This window comes from Glycine max, chromosome 8 (assembly GCF_000004515.6).
Source record: "Glycine max cultivar Williams 82 chromosome 8, Glycine_max_v4.0, whole genome shotgun sequence".
Lineage (NCBI taxonomy): Eukaryota > Viridiplantae > Streptophyta > Magnoliopsida > Fabales > Fabaceae > Glycine > Glycine max.
The window spans coordinates 2,451,504-2,463,410 of record NC_038244.2 but is presented as its reverse complement, the minus strand read 5'-3'; the positions used below and the strand labels follow the sequence as shown (position 1 = coordinate 2,463,410).

At 30.4% G+C, this 11,907-nt stretch overlaps 2 protein-coding genes across 2 annotated transcripts; one reads left to right on the top strand and one right to left on the bottom strand.

The window, feature by feature from the left end:
* Window positions 1-3,684: 3,684 nt before the first annotated feature.
* Window positions 3,685-6,540, top strand: LOC100804064 (asparagine--tRNA ligase, cytoplasmic 1). Its single transcript, XM_003530441.4, has 6 exons — window positions 3,685-4,393; window positions 4,627-5,220; window positions 5,470-5,726; window positions 5,814-5,943; window positions 6,020-6,078; window positions 6,181-6,540. Exons 1-6 carry the CDS (start codon window positions 3,914-3,916, stop codon window positions 6,362-6,364), a joined length of 1,704 nt encoding a protein of 567 aa, XP_003530489.1. The 5' UTR covers window positions 3,685-3,913; the 3' UTR covers window positions 6,365-6,540.
* Window positions 6,541-7,084: 544 nt separating this feature from the next.
* On the bottom strand, window positions 7,085-9,247 carry LOC100804066 (uncharacterized). The gene is made up of 7 exons (NM_001255854.2): window positions 9,099-9,247; window positions 8,922-8,983; window positions 8,751-8,834; window positions 8,401-8,455; window positions 8,067-8,202; window positions 7,674-7,724; window positions 7,085-7,583 (listed from the first exon to the last, which is right to left on the bottom strand). Exons 1-7 carry the CDS (start codon window positions 9,190-9,192, stop codon window positions 7,484-7,486), a joined length of 582 nt encoding a protein of 193 aa, NP_001242783.2. The 5' UTR covers window positions 9,193-9,247; the 3' UTR covers window positions 7,085-7,483.
* Between the last annotated feature and the right edge of the window lie 2,660 nt (window positions 9,248-11,907).

Below are 11,907 nucleotides of genomic sequence, written 5' to 3'. Positions count from 1 at the left end.
TTCAGAAATTGAATCGAAGAAATACAAACAGAAAAAAAAAAAAAAGTCCACGTGGCGTCGAACTGATTGGTTTCTATATAGTGTGGGTCCTTGATCATTATTATCAAGAAAAATTGTTAGCTGTCCCATTTTTTATTATTTATTTTAAGGTTAACTGTTTTAGTTCGTGAATTTCAATATATGTTTTTTTTTTAATTTTTAAAATTTAAAAATGTTTTTTCAGTCTTCATACTTTATGATATTTTTTAACGTGATGATTTTTTAATATTATGATAATTTTAAAATACAAATTCAAACGATTAAAAAGTAAAAAATATTTTATGAAAACTAAAATTACCATAAAATATTAATTCATTATCCTATAAATTAAAAAGAATAATTTATCAAAATTTAACAAAACAACAATTTTAAATTTTAGAGAACAAACTCAGAAATTAAAACAATAATTACACCTTATTTAAAACTAATTTTGATAGTAAATATCAACTTTTATACTTATTTTAATTTGTTGAAACTAGTTTGATAAGAAAATAGATTCATAAAATGGATTGATTTGCATTTTAAAATTATCATAAAGTGCTAAAGAAACCATCAGAGGATTAAAAATTGACATAAGTGTCAATTTATTATGTTAAAGACTAAAAAAATAATAGGTCAAAATTCAGAAATTAAAAAAAAGTATTTTTAAATTTCAGAAAAAAAAACACACGTTCTAAATTCAGGGAATAAGAAAATAATTATGTCTTTATTTTAGTAATACATATGCATGATTGCATTTCTTTTGTTTTTTTCATATTTATTTTAGTAGTATATATGCATAATACTATAAATATTAAAATTATAAAATATACATGTGATTCGGGATAAAATAAAATAAAAAATATTTTAATGTGTAAAAATGTGATTATTTAAATAGTTTTAAAATTTAATTGACAGAAAAAGTTAGAAGTAAAAATATTTAAAAACACAAGTTTATCATAATATAATATATTATCATTTAATATACAAATTAAATTGTTAAAGATATAATGCCTACATTACAAATAATAGTTTACTGAAGATTATGGATTGAGTTTATTTACTATGAACAATATATATTGTGGTAAAAAAATATAATTTTAATTATTGATAATATTTAGAAAAAATAACCAGACTTAATTTATAGATGAACAATAGAAGACAGATTGAAAGGGATAATGGTTAAAACTATCAGATATGTAAATAAAGATTAGAAAGGTATTTTGAGATGATTAAAAGAAAACAAATGTTAGTTACAAAAAGTATTGTGTAAAATACACACTAAATCAAAGTCTTTATGTTGTATATTTTAATTTATAATATAAACATTAGTATTTTGAAACACTGAAATTTAGAGTGTTTGATGAACATTTTCAACTACTTTATAGAATTTTTACCTTCTAAAAAAATTGTTTGAGCTAAAGAGGATGACAAAATATTTATAATAACATATTTTTGCAAATAAAATTTGTAAATAATAGATCATTAAATGTTGTAAAAAATATATTATTAAATAATCACTTGTGGTGATATTTTTGGTTATGCATTTTCAACTTAATCAATTAGAAATTAATTTTATTGGCGAGTCGTGATGTATGAACATGTAGTAACTTAAATAAATATATTCGTTTTCATTAATAAATGAGGACAGTGACTAGGATAAATACTAAGGTACCATTTGGGTGAGTGCCTATTAAATATTTGTTATAATAAAATTATATAAATGTCCTAGTTTGATAAATGTATGAAATTGATATATTTTAATCTATCGATTTTTATTGCACTTATGAGATTGTTATACCTTATTAACTTTGTTTCGATTCATGGAATTGAATTATTTTAGTTCATAGACTTTTGTTTAGATTTATGGAATAGAAGTAATTTAACATTTAAACTTAGTTTCTAAATAACTAATTGGATAAGAATAAATGTGTAAAGTAATTAGGTAGAATATTTGAATAATTTTGATTTTAACATTTAAATTATTTTTAAAGAATTTGTAAAAAAAATGATAGTTTAAGTATTTATAAATTATTTTAGAAGATATCTTTTATTCTTTTGTAAAAATTCACCAATACTCGTATATACTTGTAAATACTGAAAGAATTCGTAGATATCCGATTAATGGATACATGTGTGGCAGGAGACAAATATTTATTTGATGAGGAGTAATGAGATATATTGGATTAAGATTTTAAATAATTTTAAAATATTTTTTTATAAAAAAAATCTTTTGTTATTTAATTTAAAATTTTTAAATAATATAAATAAGTCTTGTGATATTTGATTAAGACTTTTTAAAAATTAAAAAAAGACAATAAAATTCGGTAGTATTAAAATAAAAAATCTTTTGATATTGAGTAAGTAATGTTTTGTAAGCAATTTGTTTGGTCATATAAGTAAGTAATGTTTTGTAAACAATTTTTTTAGTGGCTGGTGGTATTTTTTATACACTACTAGAGCATCTACCATCAAAGTTGTGTAGTTATGTTGTTTATTAAAAAAAAATTGAAATACAAGTTTGGTTCATGTAATTTAGTATTTTTTTTATTTTTGTCTTTGTAATGTTTTTTCGTTTTAATCATTGTAAAATATGATTTTTTATTTTTCATCTTTAGAGTGTTTTAGATAGTATTTTTTCACTATTCAAAACATTTTTTCACTGTTCAACACATTATCAAAAACACTTTAAAGATGAAAAATAAAACAAATATATTTTGTAATAACTAAAACAAAAAAAAATTTGCAATGACAAAATTGAAAAAAAATGCTTAATTGCAAGGACATATATCACTTTAAGCTTTGAAAATATTATTTTGGTGTGTCACATGTAATTTTAGGTTGTTTAAAATTTGAGAAAATTATTTATATAAGCAATTATTTCTACCAACAAGTTGTTAGTTGGTTCTAGTTCAAAGTGATTGAAGTGAGAGACATGTTAAAAATGATTAATTAAGTTTTATTACAAAGATTAATCATCAATAAAATTGATGAATATCATCATCAAAATTAATTTAAAATGAATAATTAATAAACCTTAATGCAATGCTATATAAAATAAAAAACGTATATGTTATTATATGATTGAGGCCAACCATAATTGGTTCAATTGCTAATAATAACGTATATGTTATTATATGATTGAGCCTCACCACCACTTCACTGTTTGCTATTTTATTTTATTTTATAATATTACATATTATTATATATTAGAATATTGTAGCTCATATTATTATTTTAGGGTTTAATGTGTTAATAAGTTATAACATATTAAATAAAAGATTATTTAAATTTTAAATAAACAAAAATATTTAAATAAAACAATATTAAAAAGATATAATATATTTTAAATAATAAAAAATTACAAAAATATATAACATATTAAATAAAACCATAAAAAATATATAACATATTAAATACAATTAATAACAAGTAAAATTAAAATTATTTATTTGATAATTAAATAAATAAATTATTTACTTTTATTTAACATGTTATAACTTATCAATACATTAAATCCTAAAATAATAATAAAGAGTTACAATATTTTAATATATAATAGTATGTAATATTATAAAATTAAAAAAAAAAACAAATAGTGAAATCGTGGAGAAGCTCAAGACTCCTAAAAAAAAACACTATTTGCTTTTGCCCCAGCAATGAGGTCTATAAAAATGAAATCTTGAGGTTGGGTTTGATAAAACGCGCGTGAGTGAATCTTAAAACTGTCCAATTAATATAACCACCCAAAATAATAAAAAAGTAGTAATAGCAGTTGACATTTGACAAACACATGAGAAGAATTTCACACTCTAATTTAGGGTTCACTTTGTATTTGCAGTAGCACTTCCTCGCGCGCCACTACTTCCCGCCGCCTCCGTCGTCGTCAACAGCAATGGCAGACTCATCTTCTCCGCCGACGAACCAACTCGCTGCCACCACCCTCGACGAGGTTCCCAAAGCCAATTTCTCCGACCGCGTCCCCATTCGATCCATCATCTCCCGCCCCGACGGCGGCTCGGGCCTCGCCGGCAGCAAGGCGCGCGTCGGCGGCTGGGTGAAAACGGGACGCAAAGCCGACAAGGACGCTTTCGCCTTCCTAGAAATCAACGACGGAAGCTGCGCCGGCAACCTCCAGGTCATCGTCGAAGCCGCGCTCGGCGAACTCGGCCAACTCGTTCCCACCGGAACATGTGTCGTCTTCGACGGCCACCTGAAGCTCCCTCCTTCCGGCACCAAACAGAAGATCGAACTCCGCGCCGATAAGGTCCTCCACGTCGGCCCGGTCGATCCCGCCAAGTATCCTCTGCCCAAAATGAGACTCACTCTCGAGTTCCTCAGAGATTTCGTTCACCTTCGTTCCAGAACCAACACGGTACTTTCCTTTTCTGTTATCAAGGTTTTAAATTGCGTTCATTATCGTGCTTTCGTTGCATCACTTGATATTCTGAGAAATTCACCATGCTTTTTTTTTAGCACCAAACACAACACTATTAGTTTGTTAGACCTAACACGATTGCTGATTGATTGACAATTTAAAAGCTTGAAATTATTATAATGAAATTCGATTCATTAGAATTATTATAATTATGTTGTTTGTGATTGCAGATATCTGCTGTGGCTAGAATTAGAAATGCTCTTGCGTATGCTACACACACATTTTTCAACAAGGAAGGGTTTCTTTACGTGCACACGCCCATTGTTACCACGAGTGATTGTGAGGGTGCGGGTGAGATGTTTCAGGTGACAACTTTGCTGAGTGAGGCTGAGAGATTGGAGAAGGAGTTCTTGCAGAATCCGCCTCCGTCGGAGGCAGATGTGGAGGTGGCTAGGTTTGTTGTTCAGGAGAAAGGGGAGGTTGTGTCTCAGTTGAAAGCTGCCAAGGCGAGTAAGCAGGAGATCGGTGCTGCTGTGGATCAGCTTAAGAAGGCAAAGGAGAGTTTTGCTAAGGTGGAGGAGAGGTCTAAGCTTAAGCCTGGGATTCCCAGGAAGGATGATGGAAAGGTGGATTATGGGAAAGATTTCTTTGCACGTCAAGCATTTTTGACGGTTTCGGGTCAGCTTCAAGTTGAGTCTTATGTATGTGCTCTCAGTAGTGTGTATACCTTTGGACCAACATTTCGGGCGGAGAATTCTCACACTTCCAGGCATTTGGCTGAGTTTTGGATGGTAGAACCCGAGATTGCATTTGCAGAGTTGAAGGTATACTCAAGAGCGATCTTGATTATATTATATTCAAATGTGATATTTGTTGTTGGCATTTGGTAGTGGTATGCTTATCAGCTGAATGTTGATAAAAATATTATATTTTTTTAGTTAGGGCAATGAACTTGTTATATTTCTAGTGCAATGTTAAGCTGCCTACTTTCTCCCTGCTTGTAATGTTTGGTGCTCTTGCTTCTGTTGTGGTGGAATTAAAGTTCATGGTTTTGTATTTTTTTTTTTGCGTAGGATGATATGAACTGTGCCGAGGCATATGTGAAATTCATGTGTCAGTGGTTACTTGACAACTGTCTCGAGGATATGGAGTTTATGGCTGATAAGTTTGATAAAGGTTGCATTGACCGTTTGAAATTGGTTGCTTCCACACCCTTCATTCGAGTTACATATACAGAAGCAGTGGAATTACTAGAAGATGCTGTGAAGAATGGTAAGAAATTTGAAAATGAAGTGAAATGGGGAATTGATTTAGCATCTGAGCATGAAAGGTACGTTTAATTTAAATTTGCTTTGTCTAGTTCTTGTTCTTATCAATTTGTGTTGTTGTGATATCTTGGGGGTATGATGTTATGCAGATACCTAACAGAGGTGAAGTTTCAGAAGCCCGTCATTGTATACAACTATCCAAAAGATATCAAAGCATTCTACATGCGGCTCAATGATGACTTAAAGACAGTGGCGGCAATGGATGTGCTTGTACCCAAGGTATGTGTCCTGTATATTTTATTTTCAACATGTTTATGATGCATGGCATGATAGAAGCATGTAAATGTAATTTCAGGTTGGAGAGCTAATTGGTGGAAGCCAAAGGGAAGAGCGTTGTGATGTCATTCAGACAAGGTTCATATATCTGTTTACTTTGTCTCCTTTATTTTAAGTGATGCCCTTGGAAGTTATTTGATTTTTATTGTTTTTCATGTTTATATTGTATTTAAATTGCAGAATAAAGGAGATGGGTTTGCCTATTGAGCCATATGAGTGGTACCTTGATCTGAGGCGGTATGGAACAGTAAAACATGCCGGATTTGGGCTTGGCTTTGAAAGGATGATTCTCTTTGTCACCGGCCTGGAGAATATTAGAGATGTGATTCCCTTCCCACGATATCCTGGCAGAGCAGATCTATGATTACAAGTGGTTTTTACTATTCTCTTGCACCAAGTAATTAAGTTGATAATGGAAATTTAGTATTTAAATATAGCATTTTTTTTATTTTTTATTTTTGTGGCAACACCAATAGTAGCCGTATTAGGAATTCTTCTTTGCCGAACTAATTTATTTTGAAAGGATGTTGGGTTTTGAAATGTTATTTAATTTTTTTATTCCCCACTTTTATGCTGCTTGTTTTCATTCGTTTAAAAACTCTTTCCTGCAAAGGACCTGCATTCGATATTCTATTCATTATTGATTATGGATATGTTCTTCTACTTTTGACAAAATTGAATCGAGGTGCTTCTACGTTTGACAAAATTGAATCGAGGTGCTTCTACATTTTCCCTAATTGGATGCACGAATCGATCCAGCAAACAAACACAAGCTATGTCAACCTGGATTATGCATTTTACAGAACTTCGTTCATTGTTAGTATACAAATTATCCTTGTACGTCATCTAAATACACCTTTGTAATCTGAACATTAAAATATCGAATTTCACACCGTGTATCACAAAAATATTCTGCACTGTAATTTTGCATTCACATAATTTGTTTTATTAAAAGGTAAATATTTTATTGAAATTAAATAAAATAATATAATTATAGAATATCTAAAAAGTAGTATAAAGGGAGAATTTTATGAAATATGAACACCCTCAAGTGGTAGAAAAATAATACACGTCTCAACGGAATATTTCCAAAAGCAAATGCTACTTATTCATTGAAACATTGATAGATAAGTGATTTACTCGCTAACCAGTAAATGCTAAACTATTCTCATGTACAGGATCTAAAACTGCTACTAACTTATTCGCACAAAAACAAATGCTATTACCTCCAAACGTCACCTAGTAGCTGGTCTCTAATCTTAGTGACTTTCCTATCTTCAACTGCTTTTATCCAACCAAAGGAAATACGAAAAAAGAGTAACTGAATCCAAAAAAGAAATCATCTCTGGTTTGAGCTGTTGGCTGACAAAGATATTAGGCTCAATCCATATGATAGACGGAAAATAGTTTACAATTTATCTGGTCATTATGCTCCAAAATGCTTCTCATGTACATTCCTCCATCACTTAGGCATAACATCTTTCTAGCTTGCTTTGGAGGTATACATGTATCCACGAAGCTTTCTTACCTCTTCTGATGACTCAGTTAGTAAATGATCCACATAGAGGCAGATTGCAGATGCACTGCAGCATAGTAACAAAGCCATGCACTTATTTAGTTAATGCCCACAAAATAAAACAAAACAAAAAAAGCAGATGTGAGGTATGGCCTACCCAAGAGGACCAAATGGTAGCCATATAACATCCCAACGGAACTTCGGCAACCTACCAAAAAAATTATTATTATTTAACAGTAAAAGATGAGAAGCACCTACAGATAGCAGAAAACAAAACCGAAGAGTGTGCATGAAGCAGTTGTAAACATTTGTTTGTTCCTCCTTCCCACTACTACTGTGTACAAGTTTCTTTTATTGTTTATCCGCTTTATTTATTTGGGCCCAATAGTAGAGCCTCTAGATTGAGTAGCTAGAAAATCCAAACCGAATACCAATGTCCAGAGTTTTATAATATGTTTCATTTCACTCTATATTTACCAATACGCAGAATCCTGTATGGAGCATATAAAATGCTTCAATCAGTGGTTATCAGCTTATCTAGTAACTGTACCTCAACATGTAATATAGCCAGAAGATTGCCAGAATAACGCCAGTGTACCAGGAGTAATGGATCCATCTCCTGCGATGCACCGACTCATGAAGCAATCCTATGATGGCAAATGAGCATGCTAAAACAGCCACCCAGTCTGTTGAAGTTATTCAATTAAATAAGTTTACAGAAATGGTCCTCATAATTTGTGATATGTGGATAACAAGCAGATAATGAGGGCAAAGGGTGCAAACAGAATATAAAGGGACTAAAATCCCACAACTAATACAATAAGAATGAAGGAAAAAGTTCACAACATAAAATAGGAAGCAGAATCCTGACAAAAGAAGTGAACCTGCAGATATAATCATCCATGAGTAGATCTCCTCCATGAAGTAAGCGTGATACCGCTGTTTATCAAGAATAACAAAAGGCACAGCATATTCAATGCTATAAAATTCAGAAAATAATTATTAAAAAAAGAGCTAATGAATATTTCAATGTAATAAAACTGGAAAAGAGTAAAACACAGGCTTTCCACATAGCAAAAGCACTAAATCAAATGCAACCTTAAGACTCAGCTTTCTGGTAATAAAATAAAAGAATTGCACTAACAACAAAACGCTTACATGCAAGCTAAAGTAGAGTAGAGAGACCATTCGTTACAAGATAAATAAGGCTTCTTCAATATAATTTGAAACATACCAGTTCCCACGGAGAGGAAGCCTGATTGACGATGGAGTACATAAGGAACACGATGTAACAGAAGAATAGAGCAGCAAATACCCTCTATTTAACAACAGCAAAAAACAAAATAAAACTAAGGTGTTAACATGATGAGCCCAATATCAATGTTGTGTTGTGTTGTGTATGTACCCTCCATAAGCGACTCTGCTGAGCTTGACTCCTTTCTAGAGAACGAACCAGCTCTTCTTGCTCTGTGCATCAGAATCTAAATCTTCATTAATTAGATGACCCAATTCGAATTTATGAAACAAAATGAAAACTTTTAATTTTGTGTAATCGAAAATAGTTGAGGAAGATCGATCGTACCTTGAGGGTCCAAGGGACGAGAGTCTCCATCGTGAACCGGAAGAGACAAGTTTTTGTCTTCTTCATTGCGCAACTTCCTTGACAGCTTCTTCATTGCTCTATTTTTTCGATTCCTTTCCCTGCGCCGATTACAAACGTGTCTCGAAAAATCTTGTTATTGAACGATTCTCCTGCTACAACATTTTTTACTTTTTTTTATTAAAAAAAAGACGTTTTTTTTTATTTTTTTTTATTGCTATTAGGTTCAGTTAATCACTTGCTCCTTTACCGACTCACTTCACATTTAAATCTCTGTACCTAAAATTCCTAAATTGTTACATTTTATACCTTGTGCTTTTATTTTATGAAGGTTTTACATCACCGATAAACTAATAATAGAACTGAAATATATAGAAATTGCTCCTATAAAATCTAAAAATGGAATTATTAAGTATAAAACTAAAATAAAAAATGATACAAGTATTAAACCTTATTATTATTCAATTAATTTTACAGATAATTTTCTTTAAATTAAAAAATAATACTCATTATTTTATAATATACAGAGAGTTAACTGAAAATACTTAATTATCTTGAGAAATAAAAAACAACAAAATTATCATTATATTTAAATAATTAATATATGAGTAAATAGTCTTAGTGTAAAGGTTTTTAATACTTTCAAGTTTCATCTGATCGAAAATTCACATATATAAAAATAATAATAACTTTTATAATAACTGTTTTATAAATTATATCATCAATTTTTTTTTTTGGCGTTGACAATAAATAAAAATTAAATTCTTTTTGGTAGAGACTCAAAAAGTAAAAAATCACTTATTAAGTTGAAACAAATTCAGTGTCAATTAATTCCTGTTTGGTGGTATAAAATTAAACTCCTACGAAAATGTTAGTGAATTTTAAGTAATTATTATATGATCTCTAATAGTTTATAGTTTTTTTTATTTGCCAATTTTTAGTTTTTACATTCGTAAAATGAGAATTATACTTATGTTTGTCTCTCACACTCATATCACGTATTAAGAGAAAAAACAATCGTTAGATTAGTAACTTCAGTTGCATGTTTAATTATAAACTATAATTCTTATGCAATTTCCACTGACAAAAAAAATTCTTATGTAATTTTCTTCCTTTTCTAATTATAGATCATGTGCAATTTTCTTAAAGAAAAAGCTATTAAAATTTATAATTAAACATTTAATGATTGTAATTTGTAACCAAGTTAATTAATTTTTTACACAAACTTTAGAGTTCTAACAATAATTAGTTATGTCAAAATGAGAACTATTTTTTTTAAGGCAAAATTTTCATTAAACTTGAGATGAGAATGGCCATAAGAAATTACCACCCCAATGACAATATGTACATAAAAACCAGTACAGCATATATCAGTACTTTCATCCCAAAGTTAGATCTATTTAAAACTAAAATTAAGTTACGCAATCATATTTTAAATTTAATTGAAATTCTTTGAACCTAATGAATTATTGATTGGAGTGATTTTACCTGCAGTCTGGGTACGCTTTATATCAAATGACAACGTACAACTTGGTCAGAAGAAAAGAAAAAAAAAACTTGCAGAATAAAATGTAATAAATTTTACTAACTTCCTAATTTATTCTACAAATTTTAATCTTAAAAAACACTAAAATTTTACAAAGGTTTTTGTATGAATAGCTAACAAATCTATGTGAAGCAATTTTAATCGTTAAATATAATAATTTACCCTCGTTTTAAAGGAACACAAAATACGAGAGAAATTATTTATTAAAAAAATACGAGAAATAAAATTTAAAATGAAACTTTTAATAAAAATAATATTCTATAAAGTATTTTTTTATTCTCTTAATTAAACAAAAAATGTCAATATTCGTATTTTGTGGACCCCCTTTCCTCTCATCTTAACCTTAGAGTGTAAGGGGAAAAAAGGAGATGAAAGAAAATCAAGCCAACAGTTTTTGTCAGACTCATCTCATACTGAGATGGTATCTTCCCTGTTCTGCATAACCTACGTGGATGTAAGAAGTTGAACCTGACAATCGCAATGAATCAGCATACGTGTACACGATTGCCATGAGGGTAATCAACAAAGATACTACTGCATTAGCTTAAATACACAAAGCACAATGTCCATACATTTTAGGGGGGTGGATTTTGCTCTCTGATTTGAGGAGATAAAGACAACTTAGTTTGCAGGCATATATTTAGAACCAAGTTGCAGCTGTCTTGGCATTCATCAACATCAATGCCACGGCTGTAATGCAAATTAGGACCGCTAAGAAACTTCATGTTTATGTAGAATGTTACTAATCCATGACCAAGTTGCAAGGAATACTACAGAAACTCTCAAAATTCAAAATTCATTATCCACACCTCACTGTCATCAATTTTAGCTTTTAAAACTCAATCCCCCAAAAAATGATACAGAGCAAGTTAGCTTGACCAGGTTTACACCCACTAATCATTGGATCAAAAGTACTGCTGCCCCTACCAACAGAGCAGAGTTCAACACCCAAAAGCATAGCTTCACTACGGTTAAAATCAAATAATAACATTCGTAATTATCCATTATCTCAGGCCTACAACAATGGACAAATGTTTGGTATCCTACGATAAAATTTTGTTCAGTATAGATTCATTCTGGCGGTTTCAGGTAGCAGTACCTCAAGGACTCAAGCTATTCCCTCTCCAAATTTAGTTATATCGTGTTCTTTTAAGAAATTATTTTCCTCATCCCCCCCAGCAACAAAAAAAACCACAAGGAAAAAAGAGTGTTTAAACTCAAATGCATTGATGCTGATTAATTTTT